This window comes from Nelusetta ayraudi, unplaced genomic scaffold (genome assembly GCF_046127955.1).
Source record: "Nelusetta ayraudi isolate G7.1 ecotype Tasmania unplaced genomic scaffold, CSIRO-AGI_Nayr_v1 ptg000027l, whole genome shotgun sequence".
Taxonomy (NCBI): Eukaryota; Metazoa; Chordata; class Actinopteri; order Tetraodontiformes; family Monacanthidae; genus Nelusetta; species Nelusetta ayraudi.
Genome location: NW_027466077.1, coordinates 2,579,502 through 2,602,961, shown reverse-complemented (window position 1 = coordinate 2,602,961; position 23,460 = coordinate 2,579,502). Strand labels below are relative to the sequence as shown.

General features: G+C 49.4%; 1 protein-coding gene across 1 annotated transcript; it reads left to right on the top strand.

Moving 5' to 3' along the window:
- Positions 1–5,016: 5,016 nt before the first annotated feature.
- prrt4b (proline rich transmembrane protein 4b) lies at positions 5,017–23,323 on the top strand. The gene is made up of 4 exons (XM_076030094.1): positions 5,017–5,177; positions 10,312–11,202; positions 15,480–15,599; positions 20,540–23,323. Exons 2-4 carry the CDS (start codon positions 10,428–10,430, stop codon positions 22,603–22,605), a joined length of 2,961 nt encoding a protein of 986 aa, XP_075886209.1. The 5' UTR covers positions 5,017–5,177; positions 10,312–10,427; the 3' UTR covers positions 22,606–23,323.
- The last annotated feature ends 137 nt before the right edge of the window (positions 23,324–23,460 follow it).

Below are 23,460 nucleotides of genomic sequence, written 5' to 3'. Positions count from 1 at the left end.
CCGTGCAAACCCTTGGCCTTTCCTCTTTGTATTGTTTGGCCCGGGCCCCTATTGTCCAGGCAAAATAAAGAGGGAAAGCAGGGAGGTGCAGGAGGCAGAGAAGAAGAAGAAGAAGAAGCAGAAGGAGGAGAAGGAGGAGGAGGAAGAAGAGAAAATGTGTGGGGGGTGGGGAGGGCGGGGGGGGAGGGCAGAATGTGCCCTCTCTGTTCTCTGGCCAGGAGGGGTCCAACCCACGTCAGGGTGTGGAAATTCCACCGCAGCTTCCTGCGTTTCACTACTCACGACACATACTGTAGGATGAAATGACATCATGTTCAAATCAAAGAGAACATTTTTGTTGAGAACAGAAGGAAACTACTAAACTGAAATTCAAGGAGCCAATGGCGGTGCTTGGAATACAGTAAAAATCCAAGAGAAAACTATTTATAGTATATACAGCATATATTTGTAAGGTTTTGATTGCTTATGCTTAGAATTTCCGTGAAGAGAACATCTGCTTGAAGGCGCGCACATCATATCCGTAAAGTGATCAAAATCCATCACAACCGTAAAGTTGGCCGTGAGTTCATGTGGTCATGCCGAATTTGAGACACAAACTCGCAGAGGTTATTCAACAGTGCTTCATTTTACTTTGTCTGGTACCACTCTGCATTCAATGAAAAGTCTTTTCCAATGCAAACAAAGGCTGGAAACAGAGCAGACTGAGGCGGAAGACCCAACACAATGAGCTGAAATACATCACCAAGCTGAGCATGGCTGAGGCTAATTTTGTCAATTATTGTTGTTATTTATTACTTTAACTGTGAAGCCCACTGCATGAAAACTGGCAACAGATGAGATTAATTTTGAATTAAATTCAGTGCCCAGGAAAGAAAAGCAGCAACAACAGAAATCCCCCCCTCCTGTCAGTGAAAACAGTGATTAGCATCCATAACAGGCTGCGGGGCTGCGGCAGCTCCTGTGTGACACCTGTCGTCTGCTGCAGGAAGGACGAGGTGTTTATCCCATTAACCTTCTCTGATTGGTGCGGACGCCACGCTTCAGTCCCCGCAGAGTTGATGTAGACATACGGCCATCGATTATGAATGAAAAAAGGCACACACACACACACACACACACACACACACACACACACACACACACACACACACACACACCTTACCCCACCAGAACAGTCTCCATTAAGCAGGAGGCCATTATTTTAGTGTGGGTTCAGTCTTGTGCAGCTACTCTAACATGTAATTTGAGATTAAAAAGCGGCGTTTTTTTCCTTCCTTATCATTTTCCAAAAACAGACCAACCCCCGGCCCTCCAAAAAATAATCATGTAATACGAATTAAATCTTTAAGCTTTGCGTTGATGCCCAATAAAAGGATTGAATAAAAGGAACAAGTCGGGCAACCATGGTAACGACACGTCTGTTTGATGACAAAGATTTAAATGAGATTATTTCTGCTGCAGTCCCATGACTTTCATCAGTATCGCAGCGGACAGCCGCGTTAGCCGCGCTTAACAAATAAAAAAATCAATCAATCAACCAAAATGCATTAAGCAGCTCAATGTGCTGCTTACATTGAGGTTATGTCGGGGGAACTTCCTGCTAATGTCGCGCACAGCGTGTGTGCAGGCTAGGAAATCGCTAGCCAACAACATTCCAGCCGCTTGGAGCAGGTCACGACAGGCGAGCATGGGACCCGTCCACCAGTCGCACTGTGTCTGAATGGATTATTCGCGGTGTTTATTTGTGGCTGCAGCAACCTACTGTAGCCGAGTGCTTTCTTTTTTCACTCCAAGCAAGTTTCCTCAGCCACGATATCGATAAGAGCGACTCAAAGGCGTCCGTGTCACCGCCGCTTTCACGTCTTTGCCGTCACGCCAGACTCGCGGCGGCCGTAGCTTTGAATGAATGAATGATTGTTTTTATTTTGCATGGATGACAGACACGAAAAGGATAGGTGAGAAGCCAAGGCTTACAGTAAACCAACCCCAATGTCAAGATCATTTGGCTTTGCATATGGAACAGATCAATTTGAAACATTATGCTAACATAATTAAACAAAAACGTCAGAAAAATAGGATGTTCTTGGAGAAATTCAAACATTCATATTATAATTCATGAGAAGTACAGAATAGCTTACTATAGCTTCTTAAAGCAGATAGGCAAAGAGAAACACGAATAGGCGAGAAATCATTTACATTTGCCGATGTATATGTCAACCGAGAATACAGTAGTTTTAGTCTACATGGAAACATTCGCCTTCATGCCAGTATGTCCGCAACAAGAAAAACACAGGTCTTCAAATCCACATGAACACATCATAACTCACAATACCAAAAAAACCTTCAAACCCAAAGACCCTTCGCCGGTCTTTATGGATCCAAGATTTGCCCACACCCTTCAAATATTATTGCTCATTTTAATCTCATCTGGTAGTCCATTCCACAATTTGCACAATCAGTCGTCCTAAAGACTGGGCAGGACCTCCGGAGACACTCCCGACACTGAATGAGTGCCCTGGGCCGGGTCCATTTAGAGCGCCGAGCCAATAAACTATAGATAGAGTCCATTGTTTCTCTCGAGACAAAGAAACTTTCATTGACCTCCACAGTCGCAGCCATTGTCTGGCACTTTTCCCTGCACCAGCGGACTGTACGAAGAGCGGAGGTCATCTCTCACACGCACACGCACAGAATTCTTGGTGTTCTCTCCAGGGCCTCAAATCTGTTTTTCAGTTTCCTCTGCCTGAAGGGTCTCTTCTGGCACGGTAAAGCCGCGCTGATAACGCAGGAATATGTGTAAAAGGGCACCACAATGTCCACGGAGGTCATCTAAAATTGGAACGGCACGAGTGCCGCTAGCGCAGGACGGAGGAGGAGGAGGAATCATCAACAAAAACAATCTAATATTATCGATTTATTTATCAACTATGAGAATAAAAGTAAACAGTCTTTTTGATATCAAGGATGTTTCATTAAAATGTGACTGTGTGTTGGGAGAGAGAGAAAAAGTGTGTGAGAGAGAGGAGAGACAGAGGTTCAGCTCTGCTTTTGGAGACGAGGCAAAGTGAATGATTTGAATCCTAATAAATCCAGGCGCTGATGCCAGAGATCCTTTATTAAAACATGCCGCCGCTCCCCGGGACGGTCCCGGAGATCAACATCAACCTCTCCGACTCATAACTCCACAAAGGGCAAACGTTTACATGCGTCCCGAGATCGGAGCGAGATTTGATTTCACCTTCTCCTGACCCTCGCTGGCTGTCCAGAGCTGACGACGTCTGCAGTTACTGCAGGAGGAATCGGATTTCTTCGCAGCAGCTTTCAGACAAAACAGAAGAAGAAGAAGGAGGAGAAGTGAGCTCCTCCTGAAATAACAAGCTGTCTTTTTGCTGCCTTCATCACAAAACACATGCCAAACGTTGCTGGCATACCAGCAGGATCAGCAGGAGCTGGGCTCACGCTTGCTTCCTGTATTTCTTCTTCTTCTTCTTCTGGGGATTTTAAAGGTAGTTTGCATTACTTGCAGACCTGTTTCCTCACAGTGCGGAGAAACAGAGCCGACGAGAAAAGGTTTTTCATTGGAGGTTGGCAAGATGGATGAGCACGACTGTGATCTGAGGTCCATGTTTCTGGTGCAACTTCACCCGCTGTGGAAACTGGGAAGGGGGGAGGGGGGAGTGGAGAAGCATGTATGATGCCTTCAAGTGTCGCTGGAAGTTGTGTGCACCTTTGAGATCCTGCAACTCCATTCACAGTGACACCGTGAGTCCGACCTTCGCGCGATCAGTATGACTGCACGCACCGTTTTTGAAGGTCGGCATAATAACTTCTGTCCTCGGACAAGGTTCCCCATCAAAAACCAATTTACCTGATGCAAAAAAAAAAAAACCCAACATGACAATACCTTGAATTTAAATGAGAGTAAGCGGACGTGCGGCACGTCAACACGTCTTTTATCACCACGGGGGGGGGGGGAGGGGGGAGAAAGCACGGAGGTAGGAATAGCAAGGACTGTCAAGGTCACACGTGTAATTAAGATCACCTCGACCGAGCCAAGTTGGTGGTGGGGAGGAGGGGGATGGGCGGAGGGCTTTGTGGGAAGGAGCCGCTCAGGAAATCACGGCGGCTGGAGGTGAAAGGCTGTGATTGTTTCTATGTTTGGGGAACTGAGACAACCGGCGTGTCGGGGCACAAGAGTTGGCTGCATGCTGGAGGTGCCAACAGCGATGGGGTGGGATTGAAAGCGTGTAGGAGGTGAGTCTCCTGGTGGTGGTGGTGGTGGTGGTGGTGGGGGGGGGGGGAATGTGGGGGGATGAATGGAACAGATTTTTTTTTTTCTTCTCAGGAGAGCTTCTTGAAAACAAATCAGGCTTTTGGTGGCCACGAGGACTCGCCTTCACCCCGGAGGTCTTTGGTGAGAGTTTAAGAGCCATTATTTCATTAAATATGATAAAAATAACACTATAATAATGCTAACCATTTAGAAAAGAGGCCAGGGGGTTTTGTTTACAGAGCACAAAAGTCAGTGTCAGCAGTGCTGCTGCCTTTTGATCTAAATATAGTCAAACTGCTGTAAATCCCTCTTCCTTCCCTCCCCGCCTCATCCCTCCTTCCCTCCTTTCCCAAGTATGAATTCAAGTCTCTCCGGCTCACACACGAGCGTCAACCAGCAGCTTGCAGCGACATCCGGGACGTGTGAAGCCACTGTCCCCCAATCTCTCCCCCCCCCCCCCCCCCCCCGACATCCGACTCCGTCTCCCGGCCGTCTGCGGCGCGGACAGACAATCTGCCCACCGAGGTGTGACCGACCGCAGGCTTTGTGATGGGGAGCCGAGCGGCGGACCAGCGATGCAGTGGGCAAGCGAGATAGCTGGTGGAGAGGGACAGCTAGAGAGAGAGAGAGGGAGAGAGAGGGAGTGTCGGGGTGGGAGGGAGGGAGGGAGGGAGGGAGGAGAGTGGAAGTCAATTCTACAGGCGAACCTCCACACACTCAGAGTGACGATCTCGCTCCTGCAGCACACACACGCTGCTCCACTCTCTCACTCGCTCGCTCGGTCTCGCTCTCTCTCACACACACGCACACACACACACACACTCTCTCTCTCACACACACACACACACACACGCTGCACTGCCGGCCGTGGATTCTCTCTCATTTCATCGCAGACGCCTTGCAGGTAAGCAGCCGACGAGCCTCTCTGACAGCCGCCTCAGTCCCTCTGGCATGTGGGCATGTGTGTGTGTGTGTGCGCGTGTGTGTGTGTGTGTGTGTGTGTGTGTGTGTGAATCAGCTGTTTGGAATCTCTGCATGCATGCAAGTCTGACATTCAACGTGTGTGTGTGTGTGTGTGTGTATGTGTGTGTGTGTGTGTGTGTTTGCTGCTGCTGCTGACACCCACCAGGATAGCGACATTTGGCCAACGCATGCAAGTCGTGGGGGGAAAAAAAATGTCAGACGTGTGCGTGTGTGTGTGTGTGTGTGTGCGTGTGTGCGTGTGTGTGTGTGTGTGTGTGTGTGTGTGTGATCCTGGCTCAGCAGCTGTAATGTCAAACATCAGACGACTCACATTGTGCAATCATGCGTGATTTGTGTGCTTTTTGAAAGCACATTACAGTGCATGCGGTTTTAGGTTTTGGTGTCAGGATGAGCTCTCAGTAGCACAGGATGTTCACGCGAACGCGCGTGTGTGTGTGTGTGTGTGGCCATTTACATGTAATTGGAGCACATACAGACACATAGGACACACACATACACACACTTGTCCTACTAGCGGTGCAAGGCAGGTCCACAAGGTGCTCAAATCCCGGCTGTGAGGAGAAGGGGAGAGGGGGGGGGGGGATTAGTGAGACGTCTTTGGCCTCAGCTGTCACCATGGCAAAGGCTGCCCGCCGGAATGCCGGCCTGTGTTAAAACGCTCCGTTACGGTGGGCCGGACCTTCACCTTCACCTGCACTCTCTCTCTCTCTCTCTCTCTCTCTCTCTCACACACACACACACAGGCTGGACTAGATGAATGTCCCTCCTGAAACGAACCGTGGATATGTTTCATTAATGCTCACAGTGGGACCTCTAGCAGTAGAGAGGAGGAACCATGGCCAGTGACTGGAGGAGCCTTCAGATAATTGGGAATAATATGGAAGAGCATAGAGTAGCCCCCCCACCCCCCCACCCACACACAGAACCAAGATGGGGTTATCAAGGCTGCAGCTCATTCAGAATCGCTGAGCTCCCATTAGAAAAGCAGGAGCGTCTAATCTGGTTTGTTAACAGCGTGACTCAGGAAGTTGTTTTTGAAGGCAAAGCCCCTGCAGGGTCAGACGCAACCTGCTGGCGGCCTGCCAGCCATGCTGTTCAGAGTGGCTGATCACATCCACCAGAAGGTCCGAAAACACAAAGAATCTGAAAAAATGTTGAAATGGTCCTTTAAAAGTTCATTCAACGATCGGCCGTCCGTCGATGGAAAAGCTGGACCGTCAAATGTGTGTGCGCGTTCCGCAAGCACGGAGGTGGACGGCAGCGTCTTTGAGACGAGCTGTGCGTTGGAACGTTTTGGATTTTATCACCAGGCAACGACGGCGCAACAAGTCAAACAACCGGACGAGGTTTCGAGCGCGGCGCTAGTTTGCCTCCAGGTTTGCGGCACCTTGTTCCAGCCGTTGTTCCACTTGAGCTTGAAAAAGCCAAGACGTGAGGCAACAATAGAGATCTTGGGAAAGAAAAAAATAATCACAAATTGCATCTGAATTACGATTTCTAATAACAGTATTGTCGTATATACTGCATATAATCCGCATATAATCCTTTGAGAAGCAACAAATCATTTGTTGAAAATGAAAAAAGGGGGTGGGGGATTTTGGAGGGAAACGGGGTCATGTGACGTGAAGGAACATTTTTTTTCCTCTCCCGGTGGCGTCACACAGAACGTGCCAGTAATGACAACGGCACGCACGGCGAGCTGGACGGATTGACCGCCGCATTAAAGTGCACAAATAAAGCCCCTCTAATGTGCCACAACACGGCGGCTTAAAGCAGCCGCTCAGAAGAGGGGGATGGGGGGGGGGTTAGCGGAGGACAGCAGGACGTCAAAAATATATTGCATCACAGCCACAAGTCCACTCCTTGTAAGGAAGAAAGATGATAGAGGTGCTGGGAGGATTCATTTCTCCACTTGCTTCTGTAAAAAAAAAAAAAGAGGCCTCAACAACAACAATTGCTTCAGTTGTACCAAGTGAAAAATAAATGAATGAATAAATTAAAAGCAGCGGCTGGAAATACGAACGCCCACGCAGCAGAAGGAAAACAGCCGACAACAACGGACATTTCCAGGCGAGGTGAAATAGTCCATTACCCTGGACCGTCCATGTCATCGTTTGAGTTTAACGCCCAGTAAGAGACAATGGATGGCGTATAACAGAACAATGCATATTGTCTACTCAAGGTCTACTCAAGACTTTGTGACTTTTGTCTTTCTAAACCAGACGTCACAGCTGGAATAAGAAAGCAAGACATGAAATCATGGATTTACATCAGCGCTGTTTCCAATATGCTTCCTGGCCATCAGATGGCACTGTTTCTTACAGACTGGGCCTTTTACGTTGCAATTATCGTTTCCTTTTCTTCATTTGAACCAAGCGGAGATGAAAAACACCATCGGTTGCTTTTTAAATCTTTACGTCCATCCACCTCTTCTGGCTCTCGTGCTCTCATCGTCTCTCTCTGCATCCTTCCGTCCCATCAGCCGACTCCGATGAAAGTCCCCGTCGCACTCGTGAAACTTCTGGGCAGGAAGCAGGTTGAAGGCTGATTGCTACGAGCGCTTCCCTCCTGTCTCTCCTTGGCTCCGCTCCAGCGAGCCGCTGCCGTTGTTGTCGTCGTCGTCGTCGGGCTCAGCGGGACAAAAACCAGTCAGAGAAATAATAGCAGGAACTTGTAAATTCCCCAAAGACACTTCAAACCCCACCACCACCACCACCACCACCAAATGGCTCCTCCACGCTCCCCCAGCTGCCTGTCAATCCCAGACAAAGCCTTCGCTAACGCTGCTACGAGCGGGCGGTGAGTTAAAGGGCAGCCAAGTGGAACAAGTGCAGCGACTCGGGGTGTTAGATTGTTATTCTGAACTGCTTAAAACACTTTCCGTTATCATTCCAAAGTGTTATTACGCTGCTAGAATTACTCAATGTAGCGTCCAAGTGCTCCTCTGCTGGATGTTATTTTCATTATTTAGGCTGTTTCAGAGCCAAATATTTCCAAGGCCTGACGGCGACAGGTGCAAAGTATTAAATCTGCTGGCTATGTAAATGTTTTGGTAAATAATTTATAAGTTTCCTCGACCTTAGTTGGTGCTGCATCTTGACAAAGTCTTGCGTGTATGATTTGACAAGACAAGCCATCCATATCTTTGAAAACAAAAAAAGCCAGAATTGGATTAACGGTAGAAAAACCATTGGGTAATGAGAGATTCACTGCCGGGTTGCTGATACAGGAGCTGTTTCCCTCATCGGGTGGAAATAAGTGTCGAGGTCCATGACATGTGTGAGCGTTGGCCAAAAATAAAATATACAACTTCTTCACGCAGCCTAAATAATTGATTGAACCGGGCCATTAAATCAACAAAAAGGCAATCAGGGATAGTTTTTGCATCCCAGCTAACCGGCTAATTAAAATAAACTTGGTTCATCAGGGCGATGCTATCGCCTGCACCTTTAAGTGCGGCTTTTAATCACGCAGCGCTCGCTGCGTTCAGCATCTTAAAGACACTGAGAAGTGTGCGTGCGCGCGTGGGGGTGTGATTGTGCGCTCGACGAAAGAACAGTAGACGTGGGCGAACACTTGAATGCAAAAAGAGAAAAAATCTGATACAGGTTCATCTACAGCAGAAATGTAGTGTGTGTGTGTGTGTGTGTGTGTGTGTGTGTGTGTGTGGGCCGGAGCTGGTGTGAGCTCAAAGCAACTCACTGGAAACTGACTGTCATACTGCCGTTCAGTCAAAACTGCTCTAAACTGAGGGATTGTGTGGGATGTTTGACCCCGCCCCCTCCCCTCAGTCAGTCTTTCTATCTCTGGATCTGACGGCACTTCCAGGTTGGCTTCATCCCTCCGGGCATTCCCAACTCAGGGAATGGATTCCTGTTCTCCCGAGACTCTGCGGGGGCTCACTGGAACACCAGAAGCAGGGTTTCCAGCTGGGATTTTGTTTCAAAATTTGAGTTATTGTAACGTCGAGATTTTGTCTGATTTGTTTTCCTGCAAACACTGTCGTCCTACTGTGGCCGCCACTGCAGAGGTTTCTTTTCTCCATTAGATTCCTCAGTTTGAGTCTTTCCATTAATTTGACCCTAACCTGTAAATGTAACATTTCCACTGAAGTTTTATCGAATAAATACATAAATGAATTAATGTTAAATCACTCAAAATATTACTTACTATTGCAGAGTTGACAATTTTTAATCCTATATTAGAATTTATTACTTTTACTACCAAAAACTGCGTTTCCATTTTATTTTCAAGGAAGATTTTAACGGGAACTGGCGTGGAGTAGAAGGAGGAAAGAGAGGAAGTAAACTTGTTAGAGTGAGGAACAACAGATCCGGACCATAAAAACAAATGTGTGGAGTCAAACTTCATTAGGCAGAACTTGAGAGAATTGAGGAGGGAGAACTTCCAGCGGTGGATTTGTGTCGGTATCGATTGTTTTCTCCCCACACAAGCAGATCCCTCTCGCAGGTTCCGATACTGAGAACTGGAGCTTCAGTGGGGTTTGGGAGAACTACTAAAGCACACAGGTTGTTGTTCCCACTCGGGTGGAGGGGGCGGGGGGGCAAAGAAAAAAATTCCTGCGGTGCTCCAACCTTTTCACTCGGGCAACAGACTAGCGGCTTTGAACCTCTCGGGGTCTCCACAAAAGAGAGTGGGGGTCCCTCCATTCTTATGTTGGCAAGCCTGAACCCTAATTCTTTACTAACCTCCCCCCCAGCTGCATCTTACATATGGAGACAAGGCTCTCCTCTAATTGGTCGGTCCATGCAAACACATAAGACATCAACGTCGACCACTGCCTCTGACGGCAGGAGGCCGCTGCTGGTTGGCTGTCTGGGGGCTGTAAACTGGGATCAGGCGGTAAAAAGTTCCTGGCTTACTTTATGGTTTCGGGGTCAGGAAGCAGGTCGCAGTCTGAGAAAAACTTCACCCCTCGCTTAATAAATGATGATGCACCACATGGACGAGAGTCCTTTGAAGGTTCCATCGACTTATATTTAGCCGCCCGGTCAGCGGAATTTGTGTCACTAAAGCGGGTTCTTCTCTTTCAGGCCAATTCACAGGACGGACAGTCTGCCAATCCTGCCTGAGGGAGGAGGAGGAGGTGGAAAAGGTGGAGGAGAATGGAGAGCAACATGTGACCCATGTGCGCGCCACCGTCGACAGCATGTTTCGCCTCCTGCGGACCCTCAGCTTCTGGTGTGTTCTGGCCCTTTGCAATCAGGCTGCGGCCGACGAGGAGGCCCTCTGGGGGGCGACCGCTACAGGACTTGCGGCGCCGATTGATCAGGATAACTTGGGTTCGGGGGAAGAAGAAGGAAGCCTTTTCTCGACGGCCTCCCAATCTCCCACCACCTCCTGGCAACAGGGAAGCAGGACAGATCCAGAGTCGCTTCCCACAGCCACATCGGATTCTCCACGCGGCAGCGGAACGCAGCACAACAATGACAGTCTTGTCTCGGACTCCCGCCTGCCGACGAGCGGTGGTGGCGGTGACGCTCTCAGAGACGCTCTGTTTACCGCTGGGCCATCAAACGCTCCGCAGAGAAACACGACACATACCCAACACCCACCGCGGGGCACTGCGGAAGCCACCGCCCCTCCACACCTGGAGGAGGAGGAGGAAGAGGAGGAAGTGATGGACAAGCAGGGAGCAGCAAAGACCTACTCCACTATAGCGCCAGAGACGGCGGTCCCCACTGCTCTGACGAGGGAGGCGGGCCGAACCACAACGACGATGCCGGCGCTGGTGGAGACCACGGCCCCTCAAAACTCAGAAGCCACGTTCGTCACGACACCACGCCACCTTCTGAGCATCAGCGTGACGGAATCCAGGCCACTGGAGGTCACCGGCACCACCAGGAACCACCGCAAACTAGCGCCGACAGGACCCGCAACGAGCACTGATCCCGGCCTGAGGGTTAACTCGCCCAGAGCAGGAGGTAAGCAAAGTTTAGAGCGGATCGATAGAGGCTGGATTGACCCACTGGATGACATCGATCATGTGCAGGGGAGGTCCCCGGGGCTCAATAGCTGCCTGTCAGAAGGCCGCGGACAAGTTGGGGGCTGGTCGATGGCACATTGGACACGGTTAGCTGTCAAAGGTCGAACATTAGCATAAGCACAGATCTTGTAGGCGATCGGTAAATACAAATCGGGGGATCAGCATTTGAGCGTTTTCGTCAATGCCCACACCTTAAATATTTATTTACATATGTAGTCTATTGCAGATGAGCTAATCTTCTGCTTAACAATATTAACAAACTGGGTCACAACACATTACAGCGACGCCATAAGCCAACACCTCAAACAATAGCCAGAAAGATTATTTGACTGCCAGTTGTTGAGCGAAGGGTCGATCCTGCAGGGAGAAGAAGGCTGGGGTTTTTTTTTTACACGAGACTTTGGAGGCGACCGTGAGCCCTCTCGTTTAATCTGATCCCATCCCCCAACCCACACCTCCTCCCGGGCTGCGGTGGCAGCTCGGGGTTAGCATATGTAATGAGCCTTCAGAGGGACGGCGTCCTCCTCGAGGTGCAGACAAATTCATCATCCCAGTGTCGCGGGAGGTCGAGCCGGAAAATGATGAGTCCATTATTCTCAAGCGGCAGGTGAGGCGACACAGCCCGGACTGTTGGGGCTGTTGGGTTCACTGCTGGCTTTTACGCGAGGTCGACAGTGGGGACGAGGCCAGGATTCCTGGTCTGATCTCCCACACCGACATTTGTGTTTGGTCTGCGGCGACGACGGCTGTTGTTGTGTCTGCCGTTGTTTTTCAGCCGCACGGCGGGCTGTGGCGGGATCACACAGAGGAATTAGGTGGCAGGGAGGGAATGGAAGGGGGTTGGAGAGGAGGGAATGTATCAGTATTCCAGGCGCACACTCAGCAAAAAGCAGCTGCCGTCCCGTGGGAGCGTCGGCCGGCCGGTCAGCCGCTCTTCACGGATGCTGAACATGCGTCTTCCTGCCATTTAGCCTCTCAAAGCCTCAACACCCCCCCCCACCCAGCCACTGTTTTGTCCTGGCTTGTCAGCTACTATTTCTTCAAACACAAAGACACACGCTCAAAATTTCCCCATGGAGAAAAATGACGAGCGATTGGCCAGCAGAGCGAGCAGGGCTCTGACTCTGGCACCGGCAGCGTCGGATCGATTCCACCTTGCAAAAGGACACAGGAGGCGACTAATGCGAAAGTCAAAGCTCCGCCATCCACATGCATTACCCATGCATGATTGCGACAGGAATATTCTACCTGCGCGCTGCCCAGGGTGCAATTTTTCACAGATTAGCTCAACACTCTTGCCCTTGAGAAGCCCGCCGGCGGGATATTTTAAAGAAGGAAAAAAAACAGCATTTGTGGCCAGAGGACACCAAACATCTGACGGCAAAGTCGCTCAGAAGAGCCAAATTGGCCAATCAGTGATATGTTTAATTACTGAAAATCTTTCTCCTTTTTCCATCCTCTCCCTCCACCTCTTCCACCTCCACCATAGCTAACAGGCAGCAGCCAATCCGGAAGCCTTCACGCACTCTATTAATACCTGCGAGCAGCACATGGTGCGTCAGCGCCAAAACCAAAGAGCAGATTAATCGATTATGGAAATTGGCGTGGCGTGAAGAGCATGTGACAGGAATATCTGATGGTCTGGAGTGGGAAAGTAGAATTTACACAGGAAGTACAAAAAAAAACAGGGGGTCTTAAAGTGCTGATATGGGGGCTTTAATGATATGTTAATCTTCCTGTAATTACTTTCTTATTGAGCCAGAGTCCAGGGCATTTAAAAGCGAACGGATTAGGCCTGTTTGTTTTGTGGATTTTCACCCGTAAGAGTCAAGCTGTCCCCGGTGAAAAAATGTCAAGATGCACCAAGCAATGCGAGTCGAACGAGCCTGGCATTCCGCACTGCGTTACAGACCCACGTGTGTTTTCTCCCACGGGGTCTTGCGGGTGAAGCCGAGCAGTTAAAAGGGTCAACATATTTTCTTTATTGTTTTTTTGGAAACCAGCAGGCGGTGTCGCTCTGGCTTCAGATAGCTGAAGACTGTTTTAAAGGTTACGCGTGTAATACTTGCAGATTTTGAGAAGAAACGTCGACATCAAGTAGTTACATTTTAGATTGCACCGTCTTCCGCTGTCCCACCCTCTCCTGGGCTTGCCAGTGATAAACGGTGGCCCCGCACAAACAAGGAACAAATCTGGATATCTCGTCCACTTTCTCCTTCATTGTTTGTTTGGTTTTTTTTTTTTTATGCGAGCGTTCACCCTAAATACATAATACGGTGGGCTGGATTGTCCACAGCGAGCTTCCTTAGAAATATGACGGTGCAAGATGGCCGCTAATTGGGATCAAGACCCCTTGCTCTATGTATATTGTTACAAATAAAAAAAGAACCTTTCTATGGGTAGGAAAACCAAGTTACTTTTTATTGTACTGCAAGTAGACCCTTTTATTAATGTATTTATGCCCAGTACATGAAGCTTTCATGAATAAAATAATAATAAATCAGGCCAAATTTTACACACTGAACCTTTAAAGCCGGATGAAAGTTTTTTTTCTCAGTGACAGCCAAAAGGGATGAACAGATTCGCTCTTCTTCACTGTAAGAAGACGCTGATGCGAAAGACAGGGCACGAACGCTAACGTGATCATCAGACAGCAAAATTCGTCCCTTTCATCCTCGGCCTCCGCTGCTGTTTTCGCTCTGTCGGCAGCAGCGTCCCCCGCAAACAGGCAGCAGTCATCACTAATTTTGTGCTTGCAACGTGTCTTCCGGCCTCCTCGTGTCTCATTAGCGGCGGCGGGTCTGCTTTGGACGTTACGTCTCTGTTTACAGGCAGCGCTCGTCCGCTCAAGATGAGCAAACAAACAATTTCCTGTCAAGTTACCGGCAGGCTGATTTAAAGGGGCTGGTCCCGCAAGCTTAATTTGACACACACGGAGCAGAGAGTCTGGTTCATCTCCAGTCAGTCAGCAGAGAACACGGTGGATTTCCGTCTGTGGGACTTTAAAGCTGCCGCTTTTTCTGCACCTATAATAAAAGGCTGCTTTCTGCACACAGCATTTTTAAAATTCTTCCTGACTTTTTCTTTTTCTAAAACTTGAAACAGTAAGTAAAGATTTTCCAGCAATCATTCAATCACTGCAACAGTAAAAATAGACAACTACAGGAAGACAGAATGAGAACGTAAGGAGATTGACTATTATTATAACTGAGGAAACACGTTTACTTTTGCACTGCAGAAAAAAATGTAAATTTCAAAGGACAAAGCATCAGTTAAAAGCTGTTCTGAAAGACATAATTGCATTTTGCATGCTGGGAAGTTTCACCCCCCCCCGACCCCATTGGCTGAGATGGATGCTGCACTCACATGCGAGACAACTATGCAAAAATGCAAACAACAATAAAAGTTTGCACCGGAGACACGTGAAACTCTCAGCTAACTCTGCCGCCGTGATCCTGACCCAGAAAAATTCTGCACAGCCTCGCGGCTGTTGTGATTCGTTTCCCAGCTAATCGACGCTCCACCGCAAGCCAAACCTCAGCGGGCCTTTGGATTAATATTCACAGCCAAACTGTAAACAAACCCTGTACTCGCTATTGCTTTGGGTTTCATTTGGTCCTTTAATTATTTAAACAAACAAACAAAATAATACAGAAAAAAAAATGCTGCTCATGCTTTGAAAAAAAAACAAACAATCAATCACAAACCCACAGAGGCACGTGTGTCAACAAAGCATGAGAGGACCAAAAGAAAGAAAAATAAGGTTGGGAACGTAATAAAATGCTTTTCCTTGTTTGCACAATCTTTATCACACTTTGACAGTGGGGGTGGGGCGATGGGTGTGGAGGGGGTTCCGGGTGGGTTGGTGATGGACCAGGATGCACACACCCATGAAAAACACACACACACACACACACACACGCGGACCAGGATGTCAGAGTAATTAGACTACAGAGGGCCAGACAACTGCGCCATGGGTGAGCGGCTGCAGCTACACGGCCGAGGAGGCCGATGCGTTTGACAGAAGTGGGTTAAGACACACAAGTCCGTCCATCCAGGAGCTTCAGACAAACGGGTTAAATCTCTGCGGGCTCGGAGATCTGCCGATCTGGTGCAGAGAATTTTTTTTTCTTTTTTGCCATCTCTGAATTGTTATTTCCTGGTCGCTCAGTCGCTCAGAGGGGTTTCAACTGCGTGTGCCTTCTCCCCAATAAGAGCTGCCCAGCGGAGTGGTTAAGGAGGATGAGGAGGCCGAGGAAGGCTGGACGTCTTCGGCAGATGGGCACGACTCCACGCGGGGCGCCAAGCTGCTAACGACGCCGCCGCCAAGCACAGGTGAGCAAACAAAAGTCCCTCTTAAATGCCAAACACACTGACTCTCTTGTCAACCTGCCAACCTGTTTGCAGCGCATGCACTCAGCCGAAGCTGTTACCGCGTCAGTGAATCTGTCCGGGGTGCAGGGAACACAAACTAGCCAGCAGCCTAAATGCTTCCAATGGGAGGCCAAAACTGCTCACTCAGGGCGCGACAAACTTCTGAGATGAGAGGAGACGGCGAACAGCGGCTGATAAATACTTGCACAGGCAGCAGCCTCTCTTTAGTGTCGGAACAGCAGCTGATTAAGTGTTGGCCTGTAAAAAGCTGCAAGAGCCTGAAAAAACAAAGCGCCGCGGGCAGAGAAAATGCATCAGAACATGACGGCTGCGAAAATACTGAAAGGCAACTTTGAGATTTTTTTCATGCGGGCCATCAGTCGTAGCAGACAAATCAAGTAGAGTAAAATAAATCTAATTATATGTAAAAGTAGGTAAATAAATCAGCTGAAACATTGCAGACGCTGCCAAATAAAACTAATCTGCGCATCATCAAGCAGGAAGGAGCAGAAAATGTAATAAGTGCCGTTTTTCTATTGCGCTGCTTGTCAAAGCTTGTCATCTCGCCGCTCAGGGTTCTGCAGGAGAACAGGTGCCCGAGGCTTTTTCATGTCCACCAGGCAGCTCTTTAAGTGATAAACACACCCGTTTTATCTGGGTTGGGTTCAAAAACTAAATTGATTAAAAAAACGCTGCAAAACTCTGTTAAACCGAAGCCAAAAACACTCGCCAGTAACTGGCAGTTTATCATTTGGCCATTTGCGAAAACATTGGCAGCAATCTTCTTTTGAAGCGTTATCTTTACAGCTGGATTATCAGGATGACGTTTCGGAGGACTGTTTGCGTCAAAATGTGCTGCTGGATTTAACCGACAGTCGGCTTGAAATGCCCCTGGCTCAGTCTTCCGAGGGACGGTAAAGCTCCCTTTTTTCTTTTTTCTTTTTACGTAAAAATGCTTTGCAACCGGCCCTCGATTGCGAGTCGGATCTCTGCTAAACTGCGTTCACCCTCGGCCCAGTTCACAGGAGTAAGCTGTAACCCACATTAACTCTCCCAGAATAGCACGAGTCATCAAGTGACTTTCAGGAATAGAGCTGTCGAATCATAACGGGAGGCGTCCGGGGACCCGAAGATCACGTCAGCGCGTGACCTGTTCGCCCGTAAAAAGTCTTCTCACAACGTCCACGGTCTTGAGCTTCGACAGCAGTTACGTCGGCGGAGCCCTCGTAAGCATTCATCGCCCCACCTCTCCGACGGTAAAACCGCTCCTTTCTGCGACCATTCAAACTGGATGAGAAGCTACACTCCCGTGGATTTATGATGCTAAGCAAACATAGCCAATTAGCGCCATGCCAGCTCTTGTTGCAACACGCCACAGAATCCATGTCCCACATCACCCGAGCAGGTCACTACATTGATGGTGCTGGATGGAAAAGCTGGACAATTTGGGGACAAAAGCCCGAAGACACAGCAACATGAATTCTGACTCTTACAGCCGTGTGGCTTTAGCGTACTCTGCTGGTTTAGCTTACTCTGCTGGTTGAGCTTACTCTGCTGCATTAGTTATGATGTTAGCGTTACAATCCTTGAATGCGCAGTGCCTTCGCGTAGCTTCGGCTTTCCTGGATTATACACGTTAATTTTCGCAACAATGGATGCTTTGACACGTGCAATGCAACTTCCTGCCAAATGATAAGCATTCAAATGACATTTCCAAGAGAAAAAAAGAGCCTCAGCTTATGCAGACAGCCAGCTATGAAACGCATTGATTTAGGGTTTTTGATTGCCGTTGCCAACTATAATGGATGCAATTGTACTTTTTAAAGGCCCAGCGTGACGTTTGAAGGGATCTACTAGCACGAAACGGAACAGAGGACTGTGAGGATGTGAGTTTTAGGTTGAATGAAAGAAAAAATATTGATGGTGTTTTCAGCTGGATCGAAACAGGGTTTAGTGTGACGTTACAGAAAAAATGTGCAATCAAGGGGCGAGTACTGCTTTTGCATTTTCCACAGACTTGAGTGCAAAGGACTTTCTTTTCTTAAGTGCAACTTCACAGAGAGCAATTTCGTTTGAGACCATCTTCAATTGACATCTGTTGAGAAACTTTACACAGGAATGTGTCAGCTGAGCAGAGCACAGCGCCGATTTCACGCCTGTCACGTTCGTTTTCCGCCGGCACCTCCTCGACTCGACAGTCCCGATCAGTAAACAAATCCGCTGCCAAGGCCCCGCCCCCCCGTTATCAGTGGATGACTGTGTTGGAAACGCCTGCAGACACATTGATGCAGCTCTTCATTTTCAGCCCAATCAAAACAATAGGAGGGGTTGTTTGACCGGACGGGGATTTGTCTATTTTCTGGGTTTCCATCACCGCTGCTCGGTCGGCTGATTGGATTGGATGCCATGACAACAGTTTCATGGTCTGTCTGGACACCACAGTGCTTGGGAAATGAGCCCAAATGCAGAGAGAGGAGGCAGGAGTTCGTTAACAACAGTCAGTGGAAAACACTTTGCAGGACAGATGAGGCAGGAGGGGGCGTCATGGCATATCCATGATACACAAGATACGCAAAGGTCCAGAACATGCAGCAAAAATCCCAGACTCCATTCAAAAACAAGGGGGTAAGGAACAGGAAGCACGTTGCCAGGGAGGGGAAGCTAATCAGCGCAGGTGAGAGCAGTCAGGACGGGGCCACAGTGAGAGGAGGTGGGGCCACTACAGCAGAAGGAAGGAAAAGAGAAAGGAGAGCATTTCAAAAGAAAATAGGAAACTGGTGAAAATTCATTTTTACAATGACACGGAAATGTGTTGCAGCATTGTGTGTTTTGCTGCGTAAAGGCCCAGCGTGTGCATTTGAGTGACATCTAGTGGCAAGACAGCCAAAAAAATAAAATGGACTGCAGACAAAAAGCGACGCCTGTGTCACTGGAAACGTTTGTATCTCAACAAGATCATTTTCCACGTGGGAATTTTCCACATGGAAAACAGTTCAGCCCTGTTTTCCAATGCCCCACCTGACCTCATCTTTCCTCTACAAGCGAGGTTGCAGTGAAAGAGAAATAATAATCAGAACAAACCCTGAGAAGATTCATGCTGTGGGTTTATGGCGCAATGTGATTCTGGGTAAATTAAAGTTGCACTGGAGGACGTAATCTGGCAATTTATTCGCCACCTGTGTTTTCCAATAGGTTGTTTTAAACACTGGGCCTTGAAGCATCCATTGACCTTTTAAAGAAAATAAAAGGAAAACAATGCATTGGGTTTTCTTTACATATTGTTTTCTCCTCACGCTGAGAGAGCGATTAAGCTTCTCGGCGCCCTTCAGGAAGTTTGACATGAAACTAAGGAGCCCTCGCGGCTCGACAGGCACTCTGGACAGCACCGCATCCTCCAGGGAGACGAGATAAGGGCGGCAGTGAGCAGCAGTCAGACACCAAAGCTCTTGTCGAGTCAAATCCTCCGTCGACGCCACCGCTGCCGCCGAGTGCACAGAGAGTGTAAACACATGCAAATCCGACGCGGCTGCACAGGAAGTGCGCCGACATTGATCCCGGTGTGGAAGCGCTTTAGGGCTGTTTGCATCTCGCTGGAAGTGGACACACACTGTCAGCCATTAGCGGAGCATTACCCGCAGATCCGCAACCATTAAAAGATAATGGGAGCGCCAGCTGCAGCACGATGGGTTGGAGCGGTCGGGGCAGGAAAGAGGTAAACCGTAAAGACGATAATAAAAAAAAAAAGAAGAAGAAAAACACAGGAGAGCCAACAGGAGGGGAACACTGGCACGGTTCAAAAATAACAACAACTTCCTCCCAATGGGCGTCTCCCCTTTAAAAAAGGAGTGAGAAACACACTTCGTAGGTGGATTTTAAAGGGTTAATGTTCGTGAAGTAGGCACATTAGAGGAGCCATCAACAAATATTAAAGAAAGAACAAAAGATTCACACAAAGGCCTCAAGGTCAGAAATCACACAATCAACACATTTGCAGGGCTTAATCGGTTTTCGTGGCGCTGATGTCTGCACACTCAACCAAGCAACATTCAACACTCAACCACGCAGCCAAGCAACTGGGTCTAATGCGCTCGCCAGACCTTGCTCGTCTCCATTTGAGTTTTATATAGTTTTTTTTTTTTGCTTGTCTTTTTTTTTTTTACGGCAGCAGCAAAGGGTGCAGCAAAAAGGCCTGACGAGGGAGTCATTGACAAAGATGCAATTAAGAGGCCGCCTCTCTTGATTTCTGACAACACTTTCAAGCAACCGACACTACCGGGCACTGATTGCGGCGCACTGAGACGTCAATGTGCGTGATGATGCTTTCATTTGACTCACAAAAGAATGGAGGGGCTGAAAACGACTCGTAGTGAAGGTCTTCACAGCGACTGGGAGATTTCGCACACATATGCGCCTACGCCTTAATTGCGCCGACTAACCCATTTCCTTGCTGAGCGAAAAAGCTTCTCTGACACAGTCATAATAAGCCTGGGCCTGCATGGAAACTCCAGATGGCTTACGTAATGCGGCAGAAACTGGCACGGTGGTGGGTTTTTTGTGGGGGGGGGGCTGCTGAACTCGGGGGAGACACACACACACACACACCATCCATTACCACGTCCCGTTTTGGGACCGGCTCGGTTTAGTTTGAAAGTTGCCCTATTACAGGCTTTAACACAGGATTAGCAAAGCAGATTCTGAGCCAATTTGTTTTTCCAGCATTTGGCCAAATGCTTATGTCTGCGAGTTCCCATGAGGCAACGCTCTATATGAGTCAAACCTTCTTTTGCATTTCAACTACAATAAAGCAGATGTTTGCGAACATACGTCTGCTCTTCTAAATGTCGTTCTTTTTTTATTCTTTATCAAATCTAATACGTCCACCTCTTGCTACCCTCCCCTAGAACAACGTCCCTGGCCCACCGATGAGTGGATGTCCAGCCTGACTGACGGCGACACCACCTTCCTGCCAGACTGCAATCGGGAGCGCTCCGGGATCTGCGACTCGTCCGACGTTTGGGAATCGGTGACGTCGCCGCCGTACATGAGGCCCACGCAAAACGCCAGCGCTGGCACGAACCAGTCGGGCGACGCCTTCCTGATCCCGCCGCCGTTCATGCTGGTGCCACTGCACACTGACTGGAACAGTGCCATGGCGGCGTGGGGCTCGGCCTGGGAGGCGCACGTTTACGGCGCCGGCAGCGTCTTTGTAATGCTGGCGGTGGCCTCGGCGCTCAACTTGCTCTGCCTGCCGCTGCGCTGCCCCTCCGGGTGCGGCTACTTCGCCCTGGTGAGCCTCTTCCTGCTGACCGCCGGCTCCACTAGGTCCTTCGCGCTGCTCTACGATGCCTACGGCCACCAGGACCGCCTGCACTCCACTGAGGCCTCGCTGATGCTCTATGAGACGCCCTTCCCCTGCCTGACCGCCGCCTTCGGCCTGGTCTTCCTCCTCCTGTCCATGCGCTCCAGGATGCAGCTCTCCTACTCGGCCTTCCAGAGGCCCTGTTTCCTGGCCTGCCTGGTGTTCCTCCACTTTGCTGCCGTGTTCGGCCCGGTGTCGTTGCTCAAGTTCTACCGGCAGAAGCCGCCCCTTTGCCAGTTTTTGGCGCTGGTCTCTCGCGGTACGTTTGTGGCGCTGGCCACGTTCCTGTCTGCAGCTTATTTTGTGTTTTACGTCTACGTGCGGGCCGATTCAAAGCACATCTACCACCTTAACAACACATCCCCGACGCCCGCCGAGCGCTACAACCGCTGCCCGTTTGCCGAGAGTCGGGACTGGGACCGCGCCGCCGCAACAGTCTGTCTCTCGGCGCTGTTCTTTCTAGCATGCGCAGGGCTGCAGCTGTATGCAATACTCAACGCAGTGGGCGTCGCCGGCGGAGAGGAGGTCTTTCACCCCTGGCCCTGGTGGACATTCCAGTTCAGTAGCAGATTGTGCGAGCTCGGGGTTTGTCTCACCTTGGCCTTGGTGGTTTTGCAGCCCGTCTACTGTTCCGACCACCTTCCAGCGGCAGGAAGCTGCTGGACCGAACTGCTGGCTTCCAAGTCGTCCATTCTGCCCGGGACATACCAGTGGTCCCTGAGTCAGCAGGAGAAGCTCGCCATCGTGGACACAGTGGGGATGGGGGAGACCGAGAGCCTTCCTCTTTACACTTTGATGGACGAGAGGCTCGGGAGTAGTCTGAACGGTCTGGATCTCCTCTACCACAGCAACAGGGGGCTGGCCTACAGGGACTTCGAGTTGGATCTGGACTTCGGAGGACCAGGGAAGCCTCGGGATGGAGGTGGCGAAGAGCCATCGGGCGGCTCCTCATTCACCAGCGACTCCACTGCAGACCTGAGGCCGCCTTCCCCTATCAACCTGCGCCGAAGCATAGACGAGGCGCTCTTCAGCGAGGCTCTTTTCCCCATGAGCCTCTTTAGCTCCAGCAGACCTTTTGGCTGCAGCGATCTGTCCATTAACAACCACGTCAAGCTCCCAAGCAACGGCCTGAGCGACCCGCTACCCGCTGACCCGGGCCTGTACCGGACCTCCTCCTGCAGTGAGATGGCCTCCAAGCCCGAGCCGCCTTACGGCAAAACACAAGGGGAGACAATCGTAGGCGCTCCGCCGTCGCCCTCCCTGTCCAAGTCTTCCAGCTGCTCTTCTCCAGAGCACTGGAGAGGGAGTTCGTCCTCGGGTTCCGTCTACCAGGCCTCTCTGGGAGACTCCTCGCTTGTATTGTGCCCGAGTCCGGACAGACAAGCCCGCCATCTCCTCCCCCAAGGTGGTGCAGGTGGACCGACGCAGTCGCCTGGCAACCAAGGCCGCGCTGATCCGCAGAGGCACTACCAGGCTCTGGGCGCAGCCTCACAGGAAAGCCTGGACCTGGACATGTCCGAGGCAGACCGTTCTGTGCAAGAGGAGTTCATCACTGCCTGCAGACAGATCGATGCACTGAGCATCTGTAGTGACACAATTGATTTGTAAGAAAAGGACTGCGTGGTCAAAGAAGGGTAGTGGGGGATTGAGGAGGAGGAGGGTGCCTGCTTTGAGTGGCAAGATAATTGGCAAGGACTTTTGTAAGTATTGTTAGTGCATGGTAGCTTTTGCGTATACCATTAAAGAGATAAGCTTAATGTGAAAATAAGAATGACAGAAATGCCAAAAGTGGTGATCAGGAGGTGAGCCAGTGAGCTTTCCAACGCGGCCATTTGTAAGTGTCAGAGGGTTCAAGTGCCAAGAATGTCAAAAGCCAAAATGTAATTTGTAACTTTTACATGTTTCATAACGGACTGATGTAGTTTGATAATAGTTTAAAAGTATAGCAGAATTTTGAGGAGCGCAGATAACAGTGACGCATTTGTACAAATGTTTGTATCGCAACATTCCAATAGACAGTACTGTGACTCCACCAAGCACTTATTAAAAATACTACTGAACTCCTGCCGTGTCAGACTCGCGCCACCATTTATCCTCGTGCTGAATTCTCCATATCAACCATGCCTCTCACTTTACAAGCGGTTGCAGCGCAGCAGTGCCCCCTGCTGTTGAGCCGCATACTACATTACCTTTATCCTAAACCTATTGCCAGTAGATTGTACTTCTTTGTACACCAACAGGACCAGCTTTGACCAGCCTACTAATTTATTTATGTTTGGATGTAACTGTGCGAGACGCATTGTTTAATAAAGTTTGTTTTATAACACCTGACGTCTCTCTGATTTTTATCCCCAGTCGTTTCAGAAGACACCAGGCCGACAAACACTGATTTATTTATTTATTTATTTATTTTTGTTTTTACCATAATGAACAGCAAAAGCGACTTTCCTCATGTTGCACGTT